Genomic DNA, 26077 nt, shown 5'->3' with positions numbered 1-26077 from the left:
TTCTCCTATCTCACCCAGCTAGTATAGCTCCTTTGACTGCATAATGCTCTCTTCTAAGAAACATACGTCAAAGAAGAACAAAAAGACCAACAAACCGACTCCTTCGGTCTCGGCACAGGGGGAGATACTGAGGATATTTCAACATCTGCAGTCGGGATCTCCGGAACTCAAGATGGTGACAGCACATGCCTCCCATTCTTCAAGCCCTATGCACAACATTCAACTAAACTCACCTACAAGATCTCAAAGCCCGGAGATCTTTTCCAACTTTCCGCCATCCCTATCGACTGATCCATGGATGTCGCCGCAGCCACCCCTGATGTTTGGAGCAGATGAGGAATTGAGGGCCATTCTTCAGGCCTTACCAACGAAGGCTGACATTGAAACCCTGATAGGTCGTGTGGAGGCGGCGCACTGCAAAGAGCTCCACGCGGTCAAACAGGAGGTACATTCCTTGTCCGATAGACTCACGGCGGGAGAGACCTCTATGTTGGTGATCGACCGTAGAGTCACAGCACTTGAAGCACAACACAGGTCCCAGGCTGAGATGTCGCTGGGTTTACAATTGCACATGGAAGAAATGGAGGACAGGAGTCGCAGGAATAATCTGCGACTCCGCGGCCTCCCTGAGGCAACGGGGCCGGCGGATTTAGCAGACACTGTGGCTGACATTTTCCGGAGGGTGGCGGGCGACCAAATACAAGGTCGTCTGGAGTTTGATCGCATACATAGGGCACTGGGTCCCAGATCGGAGGATCCCGCCAGACCCCAGGACGTCATTTTCTGGCTTAACCATTATGCCCATAAAGACATTATCGCACGTAAGGCATGGGAAACACAAGACCTGGAGCTAGATGGAGCTGCACTTACAATCCTACCAGATATCTCCAGGGCAACACTTCAATGCCGGGCGCTTTTGAAACCTCTCCTGGATTTGGCACGGAGACACAATGCTACCTACCGGTGGGGCTTCCCCCTATCGGTTACTTTTAGGAAAGATCAGCGCTCCTTCACGCTCCGCTCACCAGACTCGCTGCCTGCTCTGATCGATTTCTTGACAGCAGAGCCGATCGATGTCCCAAACTGGTTGGGATTCATACCGAGATTTCAGAGTCATAGAAACAACTCCACACCAAGCGGCGGATTGCCTCCGAGACCTCTGAGGAATAGGCTAGGCTCCCGTGCAGTATCTCCTGAGGACATTCAGGAAGCATGAGGTTAGTCGGTCCCCCACCCCTGATGCAAATATCATTTAAATTTGGACTGACATCGCCCAAACTCTTCCCCCGGTACATCCCTGACTTACGACGGGCATCTTGCTTTCTATTTTGTGGGAATACAATAACTTGACCAATACGCTGGACACTTATCTTTCTGTCTATGGTCGGAATGATTTTGGAGGTGGGAATAGTGAACCTTCAGAGGAGACACAAAACAAATCACTGTTATCCGGAGGACAATTGTGGATGCCGGACCACCTACATGCCCTGAGAAGGTTGACTCTCTCCTGGTACAGTCGCTAGAACTCATATTGAATATGGTGTAGACAACGGTCATATATTACTAATGGTGTTAGAAACTATGATGTTTATTTTTGTGGCTAAACACTAGTCTTCCCAAAAGATGAAGAGACAAGCTGAGGTTACTGTTTAATCTACTACATAGATCCGTAGTATTACTTCCTATCATTCCATAATGTGGGGTGTCTACTCGGAGGGACATATGTGCTGTAACACTTTACTGGTATTCTGGGTAAAGCATGGGGAGACCGGCAAGGCGATATGTTAATACCCAACTTAGAAGAGGACATAAGGTTATTTGCGTACCTTTCGCCAGACTGGGCGATCATTGGCAAGGGCCATACGACAGTGAGAAGAGAGGTTCCGGTTTAGTCTAGATAGATCCCAAGCAGGGGCCATCTACGGGAGGGGGCTCTGTTGTATGTAGGGGAGTAGGGGAGAAGAGCCTGAAGGATATCCTAATGTAGGGGGGGTGGGCGTCCCCTAAGAGAGGTAGATGGGATGAGTAGGAAGCACCGGGAACACCCCTTATCCCTTATCCAGATGTGCTAGAGGAGTTCCTCTGCAGCAGATTCGGGCACGGAGATGTATTGAGGACAGGAGTAGTAGTGGGAGAGTAAGTTACAGGATGTTACAGATTGGCTGGGAAAATGTTAATGGTTTCCTTTACTTGTATTTGGGATCCCTCAGTGATAGTTCTTGATTTAATGTTTTATGTTCTATGTCATCACTGTTCATTTTATATTCATTTTGCTTCTATAATTACTTCCCAGTTCCTACTTGGGTGGGTGGGAGAGTCGGGACCTTTCTCTTCCAGTCGCGATCTAACTTCTCCCCCAACTAGGCCCACACGCATCCCCAGGGCTCTTTTGGGTGGTGACGTGTATATTCAAGTCATTACTTGTTACCTTAGTAGATTCAGGTCTTTGAGTTGTGACCTATTCTGTACTACCGTCCTCACATAGGGGGCGAGACTCACTCTCTCTCCCCTTCTGGGTGGACCTTCTCTTTCTAATCTTCCTCAGTATCCACTTCTTCTTTCTACTCCCCTCTTCCACTCCCTCCTTTTTTCCCTTCCCTACCCCGTTGGCAGCTAGGGCGATGGATTCCATAAAAGTAGTCTCGCTCAACTTGAAGGGCTTAAATATACCAGAAAAGAGACGGATGCTCTTAACTGACCTCCGGAACTCCCGGGCAGATGTTGCCTTTATCCAGGAAACCCATTTTAAGCACGATAAGTTCCCGTTGCTTAAAAATAGATTCTTCCTGGTGGCATATCACTCAACGAATCCCGCAGCCAAAACTAAGGGAGTATCTATATTAATTTCGAGTAGACTTCCATGGCAGTGCCAAGCAGCGCTCAAAGACCCGGAAGGACGTTTCGTGTTCTTAAGAGGCCTAGTCGGCGACACCCCACTCACATTGGCGTAGATTTACGCCCCTAATGAACATCAGGACACCTTTATCACAAGCATTTTAGACAAACTGGGGGAGTTTATGGCTGGCCAGCTGATCCTAGGTGGGGACTTTAATATCCCCCTTATCCCATCCTCGGATACGTCCTCTGGACACTTCTTAGTACCTCCGACACATAGAAAGTGCATAGCTAACTCCCTACATAAAGCGCAATTGGTTGACGTGTGGCGACTCCAACACTCGGGAGAGCGTGACTATACTTTCTATTCGCAAACCCACAAACTCTACTCCAGAATAGACTACTTTTTGATACCCCATAATCAACTACACTCAGTGGTAGACTCATCCATAGGCCTCATCACATGGTCAGACCATGCTCCTATCACCCTCACATACACTCTCACTGGGACATCCGCTTCTAGGTCAAGGGTCTGGTGACTGAACGAGAGTTTCCTCCAGATTCCTGAAGTTTTAGCTGACGTGACACAAACATTGACCTCATACTTTCGGGAAAACGATCAACAGGAATGTGACCCCGGTGTTTTGTGGGAGGCCCATAAAGCAGTCCTTAGGGGCCTACTGATTAAACATGGAGCGCGCATAAAGAGGGAAAGAAATGAACAGTTGACAAAGCTCCTCGATGCCCTGTCTATTGTGGAAGCATGCCATAAACATGCCCCATCCCAGACCTCAGCGATAGAACCTGGAACGTTACGCAAACAAATTACAGACTTACTACATTATAAGGCCAAAGCAGCGTTGCAACGCTGCCGACAAACCACTTACGAGTCCGGCGACAAATGTGGGAAGATTCTAGCCAGAGCAGTTCGGAAAACAGAAACAAGCAGCCTACATCCTACACATAGTAGGGACCAGATTCCCATAAAGTTACACTGCCAGAACAGATATCAAATGTGTTTAGAGACTTCTATGACAAACTATATAACATACCACACAACCCAGCCTCCCAAACTGTTATGGACGATTACGTACAATCTTCTCAAATTCCCTCTCTCGCCACCGAAATAAGTGAGGAGCTAGATTCACCAATCACTCTAGAAGAACTCCAAAAACGCCATCGGCGCCATGAAACCAGGAAAAGCCCCGGGACCAGATGGGTACACCACCCAATATTACAAAACTTTCCTTCCCCTTTTGGGCCAACGTATGGTAGCATTTTTTAATAAAGTTAGAGCGGAGGCAACTTTTCCCAGAGACATGCTAAAGGCCCACATATCGCGTATCCCCAAAGAAGGTAAAGACCCGACTTCATGTGGGAGCTACAGACCCATACCCTTGCTGAACATTGACTTAAAATTGTTTTCCAAAATTCTAGCAACCCGTTTGTCCCAACATCTCCAGTCATTAATTCACTTAGATCAGGTGGGCTTTATACCCACCAGAGAGGCTCGAGATAACACTATAAAAGTATTAAATCTCCTCTATACGGCGAACGCTAATGGCTCCCCATGTGTATTTTTAAGCACAGACGCTGAAAAAGCGTTTGATAGAGTCAATTGGAACTTCATGTTTACAGTACTTCGCCATATAGGCATAGGAGACAGGATGATTAGATGGATAAACAAGATATACTCCAATGCCACGGCGCAAGTGAAGGCGAACGTGATACTCTCGTCCCCTTTCCCCATCACAAATGGAACGAGACAGGGGTGTCCTCTGTCACCCCTTCTCTTCGCACTTTCCCTAGAGCCATTTTTATGTAAAATAAGACAACATCCAGACATTCAAGGGCTCCCCATGGGAGATACCCAATGCAAAATCTCAGCATATGCAGATGACCTACTCTTCTCACTATCTAACCCCACGATTTCTCTACCAAACCTCCTTAAAGAATTTGACACATATGGTGCTCTTTCAAATTTAGAAATCAACTTCACCAAATCGGCCGCTGTGGGCATTGCAATCGCCCCCCTTCTCATGCAATCTATGCAAGCCAGCTTCCGTTTTAAATGGACGTCAGTGGCTCCAAAATACTTAGGTATGAATATTCCAATTGATATCAAACGCACATATGAATTGAGCTCCCCCCCCCATTCTGACTAAAGCTCGCTCCCTTTTAGAGAATTGGAACAGAGGTCTACATTCCTGGTTCGGCAGATGTAACCTCATAAAAATTTGCATTGTACCTAAATTTTTATATCTGCTTCAAGCATTTCCAGTCCACATATCGCACTCATTCTTTAAACAAGTACATGCTCTATTTACCCGATTTATCTGGGCCAACAAAAAACCTTGCATACGTAGGACAATGCTTTCACTTCCCAAACAATATGGAGGCCTAGCGCTCCCAGATATCAGACAATACTTTCTGGCTACCCAGTTAGGTCGTATTCTTGACTGGAGACGCAACGCGAGGACTAAGCTCTGGGTTCGGATAGAACAAGCTCAAACTGACATACCATTGAAAAGCGCATTCTGGTGTTATGACCTCCTCCCCTCGGGATTGAAAACACACCCCCTATTGGGTACCACATTACGATACAGTAGTCAGGTGTCTATTCAATACTCCCTTACCTCAAGCAACTCTCCTTTATATCCGATCCTGGGAAACCCAAATTTTGCGCCGGGCATCCACTCAAATTGAATTTGACTCCCTGCTAAGATCGGGCTTTGACCATGCTGCCAAATTTGTGACGGATGGACGTTGGCTGACGCTACCAGAATTAATGAACGCGACAGGCATGTACCAACTTCCTTTTTGGAAAGCGGTGAAAGTGCATCACTTCTTACATTCAATCCCTAACCCTCAAGACTTCTCCCGACAACTGACGACCTTTGAAGAGTACTGCACAGGTAATGAACCATTAGCGAAGACTCTCTCCAAAATGTACATGCTACTCAACACGCCCTCTACACAACCACATCTACCCTGTCTAGTTAGATGGGAAAGGGACCTTAACCGCAATTTTTCGGAGATACAAAAAACAAAAGATCATCAACTGTACACCAAAATACAGGAGACGAACTATAAAATTCTAACAAGATAGTACCTCACCCCCTCCAGATTACATAAATGTTTTCCGGCCACCTCAGATCGATGCTGCCGATGTGGGGAGGGAGAGGGTTCAATGCTTCACATCTTTTGGTCCTAACCTACAGAATTTCTGGAAGGAGGTTCGTCGCATTACTCAGAAATTTACTGATTATGTGATCCCTGACGATGTGGCGTTCTTCCTCCTGCACCTCTCAACAATCCCGATTAAAAGATATAAAAAATCTCTGATACGTCACTTACTGAATGCCGCCAAGGCATGTATACCGCTTCATTGGAAGCAACAGTGCCCACCAACCATTGCGGAATGGCTCCGCAAGGTGGAAGAACTGAACAAAATGGAAGACCTCGTCCTCACAGCGCAACATAAACGTGAGAAATACTCAGACACCTGGACGATCTGGAATATTTTTATTTACTCAGAAGGAGTCTCTCTCCTGGGTTCATAGCTTATTATGCCAATATTCCGGAACATAGATTGTTTCTTTAGGCCTACCCTCGCTCTGGCATACCCCCCCCCCCTCCGTCTCTTTTCCTCCCTTTCTTTCTCCCACTTTCCTTTTCTAGACCTCCTTTTCATCCCTTTTGTTTCTCTAAACAGTTCTTTTTTTATGGAAAAAGGGAAAAGGCAGGGTAGAGGCCCATTGGCGTCGGGACGCACATGGAATAAATGTTATATATTACTCCATAGGTTATTTACTACCTTCTCCTGTGTATTTTAAGGTTCGGTATATCACAATTACCTATACTTTTTCACAATGTTTGTGGTGTATGTAATATGTACTGTATTGTCTAAATGTCTGTTATATTGGGACCTCTCCCTCCGTTACAGTTGAATAAAGCTCATATTTGAAAAAAAAAAAAAAACTTGGGTAGTTGTCATTCTTGTAAAGACAGTCTTAATGCATTGTATCGATATTATACATATACCATTTTTCTGTTGTCAATAGACATCAAACAGATGACAAGAAAATAAATTCCCAGAGCACTATGGGTTATCTAAAGAGGCAGGCAGCACAGCAGACAAAGCCTGAATTTGGGAAGATTTGTGTGACTGAATCCTCAGAGGGGAGCCGTAGAAAGAAGGAGGAGACATGGCTGTAAATGTAGGCCTGCTAAAAGGAGATGTTTCAATACACTGCATAGCAGGCCGCTGTTGTAGAAGCCTTTTCCTCAGAGGATGGACACCAAGCAAATAGAAGAAGGTCATTACTCTTTACTCTGTGGGCCATTCCACTCCTGAGGGCTCAGGAGGAGCTGGTAGTACCAAGAGGATTATAAAGGTAAAAGGAGGATACTAAGGTCGAAAAATAAAGAACGAAAGCCAATGGAAACTGCCATGAAAATCAGAATAGATGGGAATGATCTGTGACCCTCAATGAAGTGCTCGTGAAGTGCTAACCGCAAGAAAAAAGATGGGAGGCCGAAACAAAGAGGAATAGGCCAAGAAATAGACTCACCAAGGAAATAAATGCGTGAATATCTCAATTTCCTCTGAAATATGCAAACAAGGAGAAGGATCATTCCTACACATCCAACAAAACCCATAGGTAGTGATGGTAACAACCGCCTCAGCTCAGACTCCATCCAGGCCTTGCCCACCCTGACATGTTTTGCCCTGTCCACTGGACTCAGCCTTGGAGGACCTCTATGACACAGCCCCGTGGGCAGGCGAAACGAGTTGGGGGGGCATGGCCTGGATGGAGTCTGGTCTGAGGCTGCTCTGACCATCGCTACCTATAGATTTTGTTGGATGTGCGGCAACTAAAATGATCCTTCTTGTTTGCATTCACTGAGCTGAGACAAGCCCAGTGGCGTCACTAGGTTTGGTGTCACCTGGTGCGTAAAATCATGGTGTCACCCCCCCCCCTTATCAGACCAGCTCAGGGTTGGCGGTTCAGCTACTGTACATATATATATTATAGCTGTGTCCAGCAGCACCCCCGTTATCATACCAGCTCAGTTACTATGTGTATATTATATCTAAAATAGATATGTCCAGCTGCACCCCCATCCCCCCCCCACCATTTAGAAGACCAGGTCAGGTTGGGCAGCTCAGCTACTAAATATATATATTAGCTGTGTTCAGCTGCACCCCCATCCTCCCACCTTCCAACCCTCCCATTAGTAGACCAGCTTAGGGTGGGCAGCCCAGCTACTATATATACATATATATTATAGCTGTGTTCAGCAACACCCCCTTCCTGGGGCGCGCACGCTCGCCGCCGGCGACCCGTTCCCGCTGTGATTGGACCTGGTCTCCGTCGTTCCCAAGGCGGACAGAACGGCAGTTTGCCTATGTAAACCAGGCAGATCGCCGTTGTGTGACAGGAGAAGACAGAGATCCTGTGTTTCTGCTAAGCAGGAACAAGGATCTCCGTCTTCTTACAGTACAAAACCCCCCCCCCACCACAGTTAGCAAGCACTCCCTAGGAACAAATGTAACCCTTTGATCGCCCCCTGATGTTAACCCCTTCCCTGCCAGTGTAATTAGTACAGTGACAGTGCATATTGTTTAGAACGGATGACTGTATTGGTGTCACAGGTCCCCAAAAAAGTGTCACTTAGTGTCTGATTTGTCCGCTTCAATATCGCAGTCATTATAAGAATATGTAAAAAAAAATCTAATTTCTTCATCAGTTTAGGCCAATATGTATTCTGCTACATATTTTTGGTAATACAAATCTCAATAAATGTGTATTGATCGGTTTGCGAAAAAGTTATAACGTCTACAAACTATGGGATAGATTTATGGAATTTTTATTGATTGTTTTATTGATTTTTCTTTTTAGTAATGGTGGCGATCAGCGACTTATAGCGGTATAAGTTGCTGATTGCCGCCATTACTAAAAAGAAAAATCAATAAATCAATCAATAAAAATTGCATAAATATATCCCATAGTTTGTAGACATTATAACTTTTTCGCAAACCAATCACTACACATTTATTGGGATTTGTATTACCAAAAATTTGTAGCAGAATACATATTGGCCTAAACTGATGAAGAAATTAAATTTTTTACATTTTTTTTATTGGATGTGTTTTATAGCGGAAAGTAAAAAAAATAGTGTTTTTTGTTTGGTTTATAGTGCAAAAAATAAAAAACCGCAGAGGTGATCAAATACCACCAAAAGAAAGTTCTATTTGTGGGAAAAAAGGACACCAATTTTGTTTGGGTACAGCGTCGCACGACCGCGCAATTGTCAGTTAAAATAACGCAGTGCTGTATCGCAAAAAATGGCCTGGTTATGAAGGGGGGTTAAAACCTTCCGGAGCTGAAGAGGTTAATGTAGTTCAGGATTCTAGTGCTAAGAGATCATTTGTAATGCGCCGCATGTGAAGATGGTGGCAGCCGCGCCCTGTTTATAATAATTACAGCAGAGATGAAGCGAGCGCATTATAGCGAGTGACGCCGTTCGCTGGGAATTCAGAGGCGGCGGGGAGAGGAGATTGCGCAGCAGAAGGGTGTTCAGATTTAATGATGAGAACAGCAGATGGCAAAAGACAACAGAAACGTTCTCTGTACGCCGGGTCACTCGCAGGCGAGCTCGTCACATCTCCGACTGCGCGTTCTCATTGTGCAATGTTATGTGTGCACGGCGCCTACGGAATTATCCTGCGAGGGCGGCGCGCTTGCACCCCTCACAACTGTTGCATTGTGTCTTTTCTTCCCTTTCTGATTGTGATGTTGGAGAATCAGCCGGGATATGTTTGAATCCGAGGGGAAAAAAAAACCACAACAAAATGACAAACTGCGCTATTTATAACTAGCTATGGAGGATTACATGGGGGGGGACCTCAGGATATCAAACTCCCCCAGAACCTGGACTTGCCAGCAACAGGGGAGCTAATAAAACCCACTCCTAGTATATTAAAGTGATATATATATATATATATATATATATATACCGTATTTATCGGCGTATAACACGCGCCGGCGTATAACACGCACCCCAAGTTTAGGAGAGAATTTTAAGGAAAAAAAAATTTTAGGAGGGAAGTTTAAGGAAAAAAAACTTACATTAAAATGCCCATCAATGCAGCCTTATCTGTCCATCTGCAGCCTTTTCAGTGTCAGTGCAGCCTTGCCCCAGTGCAGTCTTGTCAGTGCAGCCTTGTCAGTGCAGCTTTGTCAGTGCAGCCTTGTCAGTGCAGCCTTGTCAGTGCAGCTTTGCCCCAGTGCAGCCTTGCCCCAGTGCAGCCTTGCCCTAGTGCAGCCTTGCCAGTGCAGCCTTGCCTCAGTGCAGCCTTGCCTCAGTGCAGCCTTGCCTCAGTGCAGCCTTGCCTCAGTGCATCTTTGCCCCAGTGCAGCCTTGCCCCAGTGCAGCCTTGCCTCAGTGCATCTTTGCCCCAGTGCAGCCTTGTCAGTGCAGCCTTGCCTCAGTGCAGCTTTGTTAGTGCAGGTTTGCCCCAGTCCAGCCATGTCAGTGCAGCTTTGTGCACTTGGTGTAGATTCAAAAAATTGCACCGAGACTGCAGGGAGCCGAGATACACATACCCGAGTGTTCTCGGCTTTTACGGCGCCGCCGTCACGCCCAGTCCCGCCCCTGGACCTGTGTTATGTCCATCATAGGGCGGGACTGGGCGTGACTGTGATCGGCGCCGAAAAAAGCCGAGAACACTCGGGTATGTGTATCTCGGCTCCCTGCAGTCTCTGTGCCGCGATCGCTCCGATGACACAGAAATCGTCGGGGATCGGCCTATAACACGCACCCACGATTTTCCCCTGATTTTCAGGGGAAAAAAGTGCGTGTTATATGCCGATAAATAAAGTGATATACCCGTATTTATTGGCGTATAACACGCACTGATTGTGAGCGGAGGAGCGAGCCGCCGAGATACACATAACCGAGTGTACTCGGCTAGGCTCGGCTCGGCTCACGGTCACGCCCAGTCCCGCCCCTATGATGGACATAACACAGGGACTGGGCGTGACTGTGAGTGGAGCCGAGCCTAGCCGAGGACACTCGGCTATGTGTATCTCGGCGGCACTCGGCTCCGATCACAGTCACACCCAGTCCCGCCATTGGACCTGTGTTATGTCCATCACAGGGCGGGACTGCGAGAGGAGCCGAGAGCCCCCGAGCGCCGCCGAGATACACAGGACATCTGGCTCTGTATCTCGGCTGCGCCATTTTTAAACTGGAAGGCTGCAATAACAATGCTGCAATGACACTGACAAGGCTGCAATGACAAGGCTACACTGACAAGGCTGCAATGACACTGACAAGGCTGCAATAACAAGGCTACACTGACAAGGCTGCAATAACAAGGCTACACTGACAAGGCTGCAATGACACTGACAAGGCTGCAATGACAAGGCTGCAATGACACTGACAAGGATGCAATGACAAGGCTGCAATGACATGGCTACACTGACAAGGCTGCAATGACACTGACAAGGCTGCAATGACACTAGACAAGGCTGCAGATGGACACTGATAAGGCTGCATTGATGGGCATTTAAATGTAAGTTTTTTTCCTTAAAATTCCCTCCTAAACTTGGGGTGCGTGTTATATGCCGATAAATACGGTATATCAGTAACTTAGGGCGTGTTCGCGCCACAAAAACGCACTACAGATCTGTTCCGGATGCGTTTCTGCACGCGTGTTCTTAATGCGTTTTTGCAAAAAGCAAAGGCTTTTTCCTCTTGTGGGACTTTAAAAGGCAGGAGTCTTCAAGCAGTAATTAATTCAAAAATATAAATTTATTACAAAAAGTTAAAACATGACAATAATAAAAGAGTCGGATGTTAGCAAACAAGATGTGTATATAGATCTGATACAACAATACTAAAAAGGCACCACACACAGCTGTCCAAGCAATGGGCTGGGACAGAAAGCCTGACGCGTTTCAAGGTTGTAAGTAGTTAGACCTCTTCTTCAAGGGCTGATGGTGAAATATGTATCTGAAATTTATCTGAAAGTATTTTATAAAAAATTCCAGAGTAAGCGGACATAACCGTTACAGAGCGATTTTAATGTTCGTATACATTGAACATGCAAAAAACCTAATTTAGCACATTTGGGGACACACAGGACCACCACCAGGACTGAACACAAAGGGCGTCCTACCACTGAGGAATATCACCGTGGGTTCAAAAGGCCACTTGCCCCTTGGTCATCTGAGAAAATGGTAATAAAAACTAGTAAATAAATAATTACATTTATCCCGTAAGGGATAAATTTATCTATTTATTTACTAGTTTTTATTACCATTTTCATATTCCCAATATTGTGCTAGACTTTAGCAGGTGCAGGCCTATATTATGCTTGCTTTACTGCTATGTCTCCCTTTTTTCCTGTGGGGTTAAAGTGGTGTTCCGGCCGAAATTATACTTTTTAAATAAAAATACCCCTATAATACACAAGCTTAATGTATTTTAGTAAAGTTAGTCTGTAAACTAAGGTCTGTTTTGTTAGTTTATAGCAGAAGTTTGTTATTTTATAAACTTACAGCAGGCCATGGCCATCTAAAGTGTGGGCATCTGAAGCCAGACTGTATTTCTTCCTGGATCTCATCCTTGCAGATCTCACACATGCTCAGTGCAGCACAAGCAGTGTAATAGGTTTCAGGTCAGGTTTCCATAGCAACGGCAATGTCAGAGGAAGTCGCTGCCCCTTCCCAGAAGGCATTGCAAACAGGAAATGCTGCGATGGGCCACGGCCAGGGAGGAGGAAGGGAAAAATGAATACAGCAGATATACAGTAGATGCTGAGAAAAAAGACAAAGAAATATCCAATTAGTTTACAGTGCACAGTTTAGTGAGGGATGCTGAAGAGTTGTAAAAGTGGGTGGAACTCCACTTTTAACTACCACGTTTTCTCCCCCCCACACTTTTTTTTTCTCAGATCTTTCTCGGTCTTTTATTCATTTTGCAAAAGACGAAGAAACCCAGTGGGGATTAAATACCACCAAAAGAAAGCTCTATTTGTGTGAAAAAAATGATAAAAGTCTCATATGGGTAGAGTGTTGCATGACTGCGCAATTGTGGTGTCCACCATATGCAGCCACTTGTGCCCGTCATACGCAGCCACTTGTGTCCATCATATGCAGCCACTGTGCCCGTCATATGTAGCCACCTGTGCCCGTCAAATGCAGCCACTGTGTCCACCATATGCAGCCATTTGTGCCCATCATATGCAGCCACTTGTGCCCATCAAATGCAGCCAGGCGCGTCCCCCAGCTCGGCTGTCACTTCACTAAACCCACCCCCCCCGCGTGGCTGGTCTGGCGGCACTTACTGACTGACGGGGCTTCCTCTTCTGTAGCGGCGGCTGTGGCTCCTGTGTCCGCTCGGCTCCTCTGGCTTCTTCCACCGTGCCTCTTTTTCCGCCAAAGCGTTAGGTATCCAATAGGAGTGCCTAATGCTTTGGCCAATCGGGAGACAGGTCTCACTGACCTGCCTGCTGATTGGCAGGGAGGAACATTGTGTGGCATAGCAAATTAATTTTCGCTATTTTCACATTAACGGTGGGATCGGGACACAGTGCTCTGCGCCCTGAGCCCACCCTATTTTGAAGCCTATTAGAGCCTCTGGCTCTAATCACATGCTTCAAAATACACATCCCCCGCCTATCCCCGCCATAGTAATTCATGTGTCTGCCACTGGGCTTTGATCTCTGTCAAGTGCTGGGGGCTGGATCGCCTCCGCTGCTTTTCCTCCAATCAGGGGCCAACGAAGCTGAGTGCGAGTTTACCTGTTGCCCTCACACTGGAGACATGTACACCATCAACATGGCGTCCCAGGACGGTGGGTACCGGGTCCACCGAGGGCAGAGCGCATGACCCTGCTTTGGGGTCACTGGTGGCTTAGAGAGGAGGAGATGGCCCCAGGGTTGGCCAAAATTGGAAGAGCTGGTCCTTGGGTGGTTGGAGGAGGAGAGGGTGCCACCCTTCTTCCCGGAGGACGGGGACACCCTTCTCTCCCCCGGAGGACGGGGACACCCGGGTTAGTGAAGGGGGTTACAGAAGTGAAAGCCGAGCGACGCGCCTGGCTGCATATGGTGGGCACAGTGGCTGCATGTGATGGACACAGTGGCTGCATTTGATGGGTAGAAATGGCTGCATATGATGGGCACAAGTGGCTGCATTTGTTTGGTACAAGTGGCTGCATTTGATTGGTACAAGTGGCTGCATAGGACGGGCACAAATGGCTGCATATGATGGGCACAAATGGCTGCGTACGACAGGCACAAGTGGCTGCATATGGTGGGCACAGTGGCTGCATATGATGGGCACAGTGGCTGCATTTGATGGGCACAAGTGGCTGCATATGACGGACACAAATGGCTGCATATGATGGGCACAACTGGCTGTGTACGACGGGCACAAGTGCCCACATATGGTGGGCACAGTGGCTGCGTTTGATGGGCACAGTGGTAGATGGGCACAGTTGCGTTTGATGGGCAAAGTGGCAGATGGGCACAGTTGCAGCGTTTGATGGGCACAGTTGCAGCGATTGATGGGCACAGTGGCAGCATTTGATGGGCACAGTGGCAGCATTTGATGGGCACAGTGGCTGCGTTTGATGTGCACAGTTGCAGTGTTTGATGGGCACAGTGGCAGATGGGCACAGTTGCAGCGTTTGATGACAGAACAATGTCATACCTCCCAACATTTGAACTTCAGAATGAGGGACACTGGAGGAGGGAAAAGATCTGTGGTGCGCACAGTATGCCGCGGTAAAGTACGGGCATGACCAAGTGCTTAGCAGTGGGAGGGGCTCAAGGGATGTGGTTAAAAAGAACACAGGTTTCCTTGTACCCAGCTCCATCCTTCTTGCCCCCCCTCATCCCATCCCAGCTCCATCCTTCTTGCCCCCCTCTCATCTCATCCCATCCCGATCCTTCTTGTCCCCCCTCATCCCATCCCAGCTCCATCCTTCTTGCCCCCCCCTCATCCCAGCTCCATCCTTCTTGTCCCCCCTCATCTCATCCCATCCTTCTTGTCCCCCCCTCATCCCATCCCAGCTCCATCCTTCTTGTCCCCCCCTCATCCCATCCCAGCTCCATCCTTCTTGTCCCCCCTCATCTCATCCCATCCTTCTTGTCCCCCCCTCATCCCAACCCAGCTCCATCCTTCTTGTCCCCCCCTCATCCCATCCCAGCTCCATCCTTCTTGTCCCCCCTCATCCCATCCCAGCTCCATCCTTCTTGTCCTCCTCTCATCTCATCCCAGCTCCATCCTTCTTGTCCTCCTCTCATCTCATCCCAGCTCCATCCTTCTTGCCCCCCCTCATCCCAGCTCCATTCTTCTTGCCCCCCCTCATCCCATCCCAGCTCCATCCTTCTCCCCCATGCCTCCCTCCTCTGCAAGTCTCACAGAAATGGTCACAGACCTGGCAGAAGAGAAGAGAGCACATTCAGCTGCAGGGGCAGGGAGGTGCTGCTGGCGGGACTCAGGAAAGAGGACTCAGGCTGAGCGGAGAGAGAGGATATTCAGAGTAGGAGGGGGAGGGGCGGGGCACACTGGCAGGACTGAGTCTATGCGGCTAAAATCCTACCTCAGATCAGCCGCGTTGTTTTGGCAGAGCGGTGTGCAGCTCCCCCCTCCTCCTCTCTGTACAGGAAAACATAGGAGGGGCGGGTTCAGTGCACTCCGCTCTGTGCTGTGTGCCCGGGAGAGATACTGGCTGCTATAACATGTATTGCTCGCGGCGTGCGGGAACCATGACAACCCGCACACACCACGGGCATTCCGGGACTCAGCACTGATTCGCGGGATTCCGGGAGAGGGACTGATTTCCGGGACGGTCCCGGCCAATCAGTGACGGTTGGGAGGTATGCTTTGACTAGGCCATTCCAACACATTTACATGTTTCCCCTTAAACCACTCAAGTGTTGCTTTAGCGGTGTGTTTGGGGTCATTGTCCTGCTGGAAGGTGAACCTCCGTCCTAACCTCAAATCACACACAGAGTGGTACAGGTTTTGCTCAAGAATATCCCTGTATTTAGCACCATCCATCTTTCTCTCAACCCTGACCAGTTTCCCAGTCCCGACTGCTGAAAAACATCCCCACAGCATGATGCTGCCACCACCATGTTTCACTGTGGGGATGGTGTTCTTTGGGTGATGTGATGTGTTGGGTTTGCGCCAGACATAGCATTTTCTTTGATGGCCAAAAAGTTTAGTCTCATCAGACCAGAGCACCTTCCTCCATACATTTTGGGAGTCTCCCACATGCCTTTTCACAAACTCAGAACGTGCCATTTGTTTTTTGCTGAAAGTAATGGCTTTCTTCTGGCCACTCTGCCATAAAGCCCAACTCTATGGAGCGTATAGCTTATTGTCGTCCTATGTACAGATACTCCAGTCTCTGCTGTGGAACTCTGCAGCTCCTCCAGGGTTACCTTAGGTCTCTGTGCTGCCTCTCTGATTATTGCCCTCCTTGCCCGGTCTCTGAGTTTTGGTGTGCGGCCGTCTCTTGGCAGGTTTGCTGTTGTGCCATGTTCTTTCCATTTGGTTATCATAGATTTGATGGAGCTCCTAGGGATCATCAAAGATTTGGATATTTTTTTATACCCTAACCCTGACTTGTACTTCTCAACAACATTGTCCCTTTGCAGAGTTCCTTGGTCTTCATGGCAGTGTTTGGTTAGTGGTGCCTCTTGCTTAGGTGTTGCAGCCTCTGGGGCCTTTCAAAAAGGTGTGTATATGTAATGACAGATCATGTGACACTTAGATTGCACACAGGTGGACATCATTTCACTAATTATGTGACATCTGAAGGTGATTGGTTGTACCAGAGCTTTTTATGGGCTTCGTAACAAAGGGGGTGAATACATACGCACATGCCAATTATCAGTTTTTTATTTCTGAAAAATTGTTTTGTGTATATAGTTTTCTAATTCTACTTCACCAACTTAGGCTAGTGTGTTCTGATCTATCACATATAAATCAGATTAAAAAAAACATTGAATTAAAGGCTGTAATGTAACAAAATAGGTAAAAAGCCAAGGGGGGTGAATACTTTTGCAAGCCACTGTACCTTAGATCGACGCTGTTGCAGCGGTCCCCACACACCGCTGTGACATGACTCCTGGAGTTACTTCCAGGTTCGTGAGCTCCGGCCCTGTGATTGACCAAAGCCGCGATGACATCACTCCCACGCATGCGCGAGCGGGACGTTTCTTCAGTGCGCATGCGCTGATGATGTCAGCACAAGCGTATACATCGAAGATGTAAAATTTTAGGAGATATTCACTGTACCTACGGGTAAGCCTTATTATAGGCTTACCTGTAGGCAAAAGTGGTGTAACGGGGTTTACAACCACTTTAAGTGTCTACACCACACTAGTAATCTTCATTATCCCCAGAGGAGAACACTGCTGATTTGACTCATATGTGAGGTGAGCGACCTATAATACTGGGGGAGGCGAGCACAAGCATTTTTCTGAAAACTAGCACTTTGGATGAATTGATAATCTTTGGATCCCATTCAATGAGTCACCAGTTTATCTTTATGAACTTTGATTCACTCATAGGTGTGCACAGACTATTACATTAGGGTGTGCACCCCAATCCTCAAACACACACACCTTTCTCTGCAGCCTCAGCTGCACTGCACAATGAATGAATGGGAAGTGCTCTGTGCTGAGCGGCTTCCTGTTCATTCACAAACTGAAGCATAGTAAACACAGTTTACTAGGCTTCGGTTATGAATGGACACAGTGAGTGAGTGTGTTCATTTAGAAGGGGAAAGGGCCGGTAAATTACATATTTACCAGCCCCTTCCCCCAATCTCCATTCTGAAACATCCTCTACAGCAGCTGAGAGGAGGGAAGCCAGCAGCACTGTGGGGTGGGTGGGGGCAAAACAAGGGGGTAGCCCAGGCAAAAGGGGGAATCTGCACCAAACGTAGTGATTAGGGTATGCCCAGGCACACCTGGCACACCCCCTGCGCACACCTATGGATTTTCTTTTATTTAAATTCAGTGGACTTATTTATTTATGTTTGCACTTATGAATTCAACAAGTTTATATTATATATTATCTATTTACTAGCACAGCACTGTTTTTGTTTATACAAGTTGGGAAATGTTGACAAAATGCATTGAAGTCAATTAGAAGAGCAAATTAAGGTGGTTTTTAAAGGGTGCAATGGGCTTTTGAGGGGGTCATGTAGTCATTGTATGTATACTTCTGTTCAGTTGTATCTGGCTGTAGCTAATTATATGGGCTGCTCGCTGGGCACCATGACTGATACATGTGAAAGCCTTTTCCAAACAATTTACTTGGCATTTTTTTTACAAGGTAGATTGCCTTTCCTCAATCTTCCCCAATTGCTCCAGTATGCTGATAAGAGGTGCAGAGCATATTTGTACACATATACTAGGGGCAATTTAAAATGCATGGAAAGTAGGTTATATGGCTTCCTATGGCATAGTTCACACCAGTTCCATAATTCCAGGGCTTTCCAGTTCCAGAAAAAAAAGTAGAACATGCTGCATTTTTCCTGCACTGGAATGTGGTAAAACGCATTAAAAACGCACTGGACCCTAGTACAGGGGAAAAAAAGAAATCTGGAAACGCGTCAAAAACACATCAGAGCGCATGAAAAAAATGGGAATGCAGAAAGGCACCCGGAACGGATCTGGATCAGGTTTTTGTGGTGTGAAGCCGCCTTCTCTGTATATGTATTTCACATTCAGTTCTCCCATCATCCTTCAGATATCGGCACCAATTCTATTATTGCTCTGCCTTATTTTCTCTAATTTTATTCACAATATGCCTGCACTATAAAGCTCCCCTTATGTACCACTGCTATGAAAGCCTGCCACATGCCATAGGTGACCCCTGCCAGGCTGCCATTGTCAGTGTACATTGGAGGAGGGGGGGGTCATCACATAAGCCAGGCTCCTGACCTGTCAGTAGGAGATGGGAGGAGCGGAGCCACGCTTCTCTCATAACCCCACCCACTGACTCCGCCCCCTCTATTCTCCTTCCAGGCCACGGGACACGCTGAGTGATTCTTTTCCATTGCCATAGCAACTCCTAACGGCAGCATCCTTCCTCTGATTGGCTGCTTTACCAAACGTTGAAGCATCCATTGCTCTCATTGGCTGAGTGTCCAACTTCATTCCGGAACTAAAACTTCAGGCAGTGAGTGAGGTGCTTGGTGGTGGCTGGGTAAGTAGGATTGCTGTGTGTCTGTGTGTCTGTGTACTACTGGGTGAGGCACAACTGCCAGCTATGAGTACATCAGCTCTTTATTTACCTTCTATAGCTGGCAGCTTCTCCCTCTATTGCTGGGTGAGAAGAGCTGCATGGAGCTGATCTTACCTGAAGCTCCAGGCACAAAGCTAAACACACGAATCCCATACATATGAAGGGACAATGGATTTGTATTTTACATAGTTAGTCAGAGCGAAAAGAGACACAAGTCCATCCAGTTCAACCATAAAAAAAAAAAAAAAAATATATATATATATATATATATATATATATATATATATATATATATATATATATATATATATATATATATATATATAAAAATAGAATAGAATATATTTCTGTCCATCGAGTCCTGACATTCACACAGCTCTGCCCTGTGTGGATGGGAAGGAGAGCTGAGTTTGCTCTGCTGCAGTGCCGCTTTCACTTTCAGGTCCCCTCCCCAGCCTGTGGAAGCAGAAGAATCCTCCTGATGAGCTCATCTCTTGTGTCATAACTAATACTGTTAGGCCTCTGTTCACATCTAGTGATTTGGGATCGCTTTGATTCTGCCTGCGATTCCAAATCACGATGCTGGCAAAGCGCAGCACACCGGTTTGTGCCATTAAAGGTCTTGTTAAGGTGGAGTTCCACCCCCCCCCCCCCCCCCCCAAAAAAAAAAAAAAAAATTAGTAATGTGCTTAAAAAAAATTAAAAAAAAAAAACATTTGGAGAATGCGCAGTGGCTTCACAGTCACAGTTCAAATGCCGGCGCCGCCGAGCGGAGGGGTGGGACGAGCGGTGCTTCCATCCCCCGCATCGCTGGACCCCGGGACAGGTAAGTGTCCGATTAAAAGTCAGCAGCTGCAGTATTTGTAGCTGCTGACTTAATTTTTTTTTTAAATGGGAACCCCACTTTAAGGGTTTGTGTAGTCCTAACACTCAGGGGTAGAGCTGCACAATTCTGGCTAAAATGAGATTCACTATTTTTTTGCTTACAATAAAGATGTGAATTCTCAGCGTAGCGTCATCTGTCACATTATACAACAAAATTGGGCTAACTTTACTGTTTTTTATTTTATTTTTTTTATTCATTGAGGTGTGTTTTTATTTTTCCCCAAAAAATTGTGTTTCAAAGACTGCTGTGAAAATACAGTATGATATAAAATATTGCAAAGATGAATCGTGCAGCTCTACTTGGGGTACAGTAAAACAATGCAGTTGAGCCATGTTTTTACTGCCCAGGTCTTCCTCCAACTTAAGGTCCGGCTCACACTGATGCGAGTTCATGACGAATGTGATGCGTCAAAAACACTTTAAATTCGCATGTCATCCCTAAAGTCATTGTTTTCAATGACGATCGTTCACATACATGCGTTGCGATTCCTCTACGAATGCGATGCGATTAAAAAAAGGGTCTTGTGGGAGTTTACTGCGTTGCGTTGTGAATTTAGTCTCCATAGACATCAATGTAAATCGTTCTTGAATCGTATTGTTGGTTCAGATATGTGCGAATTCCAACACACTACTCTTGTGTACTACCAGGAAATACACAGGAAGTTAACACTTTTTTTTTTTTTTTACATTATGATTCCATTGGCTAGAATATCAATCGCAGCTATGTCCAACGCCTGAAATTCGCGGTAAATTCGCACCTCACAAAGGACAAAAAATGGAACAAAATCACAGCACATCAGTGTGAACCGGGCCTCATACTCAATATTGCGCTAAAAACAAAAAAGTGATGAGGTGATTTGAAAAAGGTGGCCACACCTCCCAAAACACATTGTCGTGGTAACCGTGACATGTTCTCACATCCCTCCACCCCCTCCTCTGCTTCACTGTGTCCGGGTTCCGGAGCGCCCTGCCGGCTGGACTGCTGGATTTTTGGCTTGCGGCTATCAGCAGGCTCCACCGAGAGCTCCTACAGCAAGGGTCTCCAAACTACGGCCCTCCAGTTGTTCAAGAACTACAATTCCCATCATGCCTAGTCATGTCTGTGAATGTCAGAGTTTTGCAATGCCTCATGGGATGTGTAGTTCCGCAACAGCTGGAGGGCCGTAGTTTGAGGATCCTTGTGCTACAGCCTTGGACCTTAGAGGAGAGGTGTGATGAGTGGAGACGCCTTTTTAACCTGGAATCATGTCAGTGCAATCTATGGTGGTTTATATACATATATATTTTTAGCAATAAACTGAATTACACCAGGGCAGTCGTGCGCTCTCTTCCTTTTGTAATGTTTCATGTTTTTACTGCCCCTCAACCACTTCCCCCTTTTGCTGGAAAGACAGCAGCTGAGGGTGTACAACAATTCTCTGCTTTGTGGCCACAGCAGGAATTTTACCCCCTATCACGCTTGGGAGGCACTACCGCCCCCCTGAATGCGACTCATTCAAGTGAATGAGGCCACGGTACAGCTGCACATAACACATGTCAGATACAGTAGTCTGGCATTTAGGGGGGTTAATAAAAGGGGTGAGGAGGCAATACAACACCACCTCTCAAATGCTCTCTGAAGAGTGATCTGAACATGGATCGCTCTTCAGAGAGCAAAGTAAGTGTAAATGGGGTCTTCACCTCTGTAAGGGAAGCAGAGGTCTCTCTGCAGAGGTCTAATACATCCCCTGGTGAATTGGCTCTATAGCTACAGTCTTCAATAAGCATTTATTCATTGTCTCCTCTTTTTTTCCCTTTTACAGTCTTGGCAGAAATATAACATGGATGACATGGAGGAAGAAAACTTCACTCTGTCTGTGTAAGAACTGTGCTAAGCACACACTTTACATCTCTACTTTACTAACTTCTTATCTGAAGAACCAAATTCAATAATTTCATGAATATACACTATATTACCAAAAGTATTGGGACACCTGCCTTTACACGCACATGAACTTTATCCACTTCCCGCACGTCATATGATATCGTCGGGTTTGATCGTTGATATCTGAATGATGCCTGCAGCTACAGACATCATTCAGATATTATCTTTTAGCGCTGGCGATTCCCTACACCATAAGAATGATCATAGCCGCTTGATCGTTCTTACGGGTGGTGGGAGGGGACGTCCCCTCCCGCTGCCCTCCGGTGCATCTATTGACTCTCCCCTGCCATCGGTGAGTCGGGGAAGGGAACCCCTGGCACCGGATGCTGACGATAGAGATTTTCGGCGGACCAGATGGTCCCCGGAGTCTCTGTGATCGTTCGGAGGCCAGGTGCGATGTTATGACGTCAGCCCCAGCATTTGAAAAAAATGGCACTGCCTCAGCTGGAAAGCTGAGATTGTGGGGTTTTTTTATTTATTTTTTTTTTTCATTTTAGGCTTCCCAGCCTAGATGTGAGATCTGGGGACTTATTGGCCCCATATCTCATTGTAAAGAGGACCTGTCATGCTTATTCCTATTACAAGGGATATTTACATTCCAGTAAGTGATCAAAACTTTTTTTTAAAAATAAAGTGTCAAAGTAGAAAAATAAAAGTAAAATTGACAAAAAAAAAAGTGTTAAAGCACCCCTGTCCCTGTGTTTTCCCACACGCAGAAGCAAATGCATACGCAAGTAGCACCCACACATGTAAATGGTGTTCAAACCACACGTGAGTTATCGCTGCGAACGTTAGAGCGGGAGCAATAATTCTAGCCCTAGACCTCTTCTGTAACTCAAAACATGTAACCAGTAAAAAATGTTAAAACATCGCCTATGGGGATTTTTAAGTACCGAAGTTTGGTGCCATTCCATGAGCGTGTGCAATTTTGAAGTGTGACATGTTAGGTATCTAATTGCTCGGCGTAACATCATCTTTCACATTATGCAGAAAAATTGTGTTTTTTTTGGGGGGGATTTTAATGCATGAAACAGTTTTTTTTCCCAAAAAAGCGTTTAAAAAATTGCCTGCAAGATAAAAAAACAACCGCCATTTTATTCTCTAGGGTCTCTGCTAAATAAACATATATAATGTTTGGGGGTTCTAAGTCATTTTCTAGCAAAAAAATGCTGAATTTTACAGTACATGTAGGAGAGAAATGTCAGAATTTGTCTGGTAGGTAAGTGGTTAATAGTATCCCAGTCTTAGTCTGTAGGGTTCAATACTGAGTTGGCCCACCCTTTGCAGCTATAACAGCTTCAACTCTTCTGGGAAGTCTGTCCACAAGGTTTAGGAGTGTGTCTATGGGAATGTTTGACCATTCTTCCAGAAGTGTATTTGTGAGGTCAGGCACTGATGTTGAAGGAGAAGGCCTGGTTCGCAGTCTCGCTCTCATTCATCCCAAAGGTGTTCTATCAGGTTGAGGTCAGGACTCTGTGCAGGCCGGTCAAGTTCCTCCACCCCAAACTCGTTCATCCATGTCTTTATGGACTTTGCTTTGCACACTGCTCCAAATCATTTGGTGGAGGGGGGATTATGGTGCGGGGTTATATTTCAGGGGTTGGCTTGGCCCCTTAGTTCCAGTGAAGGGAACTCTTAAGGCGTCGGCATACCAAGACATGTTGGACAATTTCATGCTCCCAACTTTGTGGTAACAGTTTGGGGATGGCCCCTTCCTGTTCCAACATGACTGCACACCAGTGCACAAAGCAAGGTCCATAAAGACATAGATGAAGGAGTTTGGGATGGAGGAACTTGACTGGCCTGCACAGAGTCCTGACTTCAACCCAATAGAGCGCTTTTGGGATGAATTAGAGCGGAGACTGCAAGCCAGGCCTTCTTGTCCAACATCAGTGCCTGACCTCACAAATGCGCTTCTGGAAGAATGGTCAAATATTCCCATAGACACACTCCAACTCTTCTGTGTAGGCTGTCCACAAGGTTTAGTAAATAGACCACTATGACGTATTCACACACATCCTACCTCATAAAATTTGGTATCAGAATTATTGATTGTCCTTGGTGGAGGAACCTGTTTGTGGAGGCACTGACCTCACTTCTGTTTGTGTGATGACAGGCTTCATATGTACCAAAAGTCAGGATCTCCAGACCAGACTCTTCCATACAAAAAGGGCTTTTATCATTTATATAATTGCCAGGTGCTTTATAACTTCATAGTCATATACTGAATAAAACGTTTGCAGTATTTGCAACTCATCCGTGTAATTGTGCAATATTGGGGCTGATTTATATCTAAGCAGTAAAATGCCACTTGGGATCAGTGGAGGACCTACCTACTACAGGAAGAGTTATTCGTGGTTCCCTCCAGACCTCTGTGTGATGTGATGTACAGAAGCAGCCTCCTTGGTACACTCCGTCTCCTGCTATTAATTTTATTTTGGTGCACATTACATAGATTGCAGTAGTAGGTATATCCTCCAAGGACAACTTGTCACCGCACTCAATCCACTCTTTTAAAAGCAGTCTTATGCCCCGTACACACGGTCGGACATTGATCGGACATTCCCACAACAAAATCCTAGGATTTTTTCCGACGGATGTTGGGTCAAACTTGTCTTGCATACACACGGTCACACAAAGTTGTCGGAAAATCCGATCATTCTGAACGCGGTGACGTAAAACACGTACGTCGGGACTATAAACGGGGCAATAGCCAATAGCTTTCATCTCTTTATTTATTCTGAGCATGCGTGGCACTTTGTCCGTCGGATTTGTGTACACACGATCGGAATTTCCGACAACGGATTTTGTTGTCGGAGAAATTTTATATCCTGCTCTCAAACTTTGTGTGTCGGAAAATCCGATGGAAAATGTGTGATGGAGCAAACACACGGTCGGAATTTCCGACAACAAGGTCCTATCACACATTTTCCATCGGAAAATCCAACCGTGTGTACGGGGCATTAGAGCTCAGATGTGAACGAGCACTTCTATTTGAAATGCTAATTGTTATAAGCAGCCATGTTTCTTTGTTGCAGATCATCCCCCAATGATGCTGAATTTGATTGTGTGGTGGGGCATTTAGAAGACCTCATAATGGGCAAGTATCTACTTTTTTTTTTTTTTGTGTTTGTTTTTTTCAACAAATAGATTGAGGGAAGGCTTGTAGAACTTGAAAACATTCTGTCACTCAGAGCAAAGTGTTAGACTCTCTCAATAGAACCCCCAAACACTGATGCTTGTCTTTCCTATCTGTGTAAGCCATATCGGAACTTAGTGATACCAAAGTCTATTTTTTTTTTTCCCTATAAAAATAATAAACCTGTTATGCTTACCTGCTCTGTTTTCAGTGGATTTGCACAGAGCAGCCCAGATCATCCTCTTCTTGGGTCCCTCTTCTGTGATCCTGGACCCTCCCTGAGTCACAGCTCCCTGTATCCATTCAGACATGGAGCCCCAGCCCTGCCCCCTCTCTCCCCTGATTGGCTAGCTGACTTTAATTGACAGCAGTGGGAGCCAGTGGTGCCCTTGCTGTGTCTCAGCCAATCAGGAAGGAGAATCTCGGATGGCTGAGACACTCGTATACATCGCTGGACAGAGAAAAACCTCAGGTAAGTGCGAGGGGGGGGGCTGCTGCACACAGAAGGCTTTTTATCTTAATGCATGGAATGCATTAAGATAAACCTTCTGCCTCTACAAACCCTTAAAGCGGAGTTCCACACAAAAATGGAACTTCCGCTTTTCGGAACCCTCCCCCCCTCCGGTGTCACATTTGGCACCTTTCAGGGGGGAGGGGTGTGCAGATACCTGTCTAAGACAGGTATTTGCACCCACTTCCGGCATAGACTCCCATGGGAGTCTACGCCACTTCCCGTCCCCACCACGCTGTCTCCTGGGAACACACAGCTCCCAGGAGAGAGCGGGGACCACTTGGGACGCGCAGTGTGACTCGCGCATGCGCGGTAGGGAACCGGGAAGTGAAGCCGTAACGCTTCACTTCCTGATTCCCTCACCTAGGATGGCGGCGGCAGCTGCCGAGAACCGAGCGAGTTCTCGGCGTCCCCTGCCGACATCGCTGGACCCTGGAACAGGTAAGTGGCCATGTATTAAAAGTCAGCAGCTGCAGTATTTGTAGCTGCTGGCTTTT

The 26077-nt window shown here is 46.4% G+C and overlaps 1 protein-coding gene and 1 long non-coding RNA gene across 2 annotated transcripts in view; one reads left to right on the top strand and one right to left on the bottom strand.

The window, feature by feature from the left end:
• Positions 1-11639: 11639 nt before the first annotated feature.
• LOC141111658 (uncharacterized) lies at positions 11640-15682 on the bottom strand. Its single transcript, XR_012236470.1, has 3 exons — positions 15457-15682; positions 12408-12665; positions 11640-11870 (listed from the first exon to the last, which is right to left on the bottom strand). It is a non-coding gene; the product is annotated as an uncharacterized lncRNA (long non-coding RNA).
• A 3349-nt stretch (positions 15683-19031) lies between these two features.
• Positions 19032-26077, top strand: part of ARL2BP (ARF like GTPase 2 binding protein) — a 30725-nt gene continuing 23679 nt past the window's right edge. The window contains exons 1-3 of the mRNA XM_073605521.1: positions 19032-19082; positions 21809-21864; positions 24969-25030. Of these exons, the coding sequence (XP_073461622.1) occupies positions 21827-21864; positions 24969-25030 (100 nt within the window). The 5' untranslated portion in view covers positions 19032-19082; positions 21809-21826. The remainder of the gene's footprint in view (positions 19083-21808; positions 21865-24968; positions 25031-26077) is intronic.

This window comes from Aquarana catesbeiana, linkage group LG11 (assembly GCF_042186555.1).
Source record: "Aquarana catesbeiana isolate 2022-GZ linkage group LG11, ASM4218655v1, whole genome shotgun sequence".
Lineage (NCBI taxonomy): Eukaryota > Metazoa > Chordata > Amphibia > Anura > Ranidae > Aquarana > Aquarana catesbeiana.
This window is presented reverse-complemented; position numbering and strand designations above follow the sequence as displayed.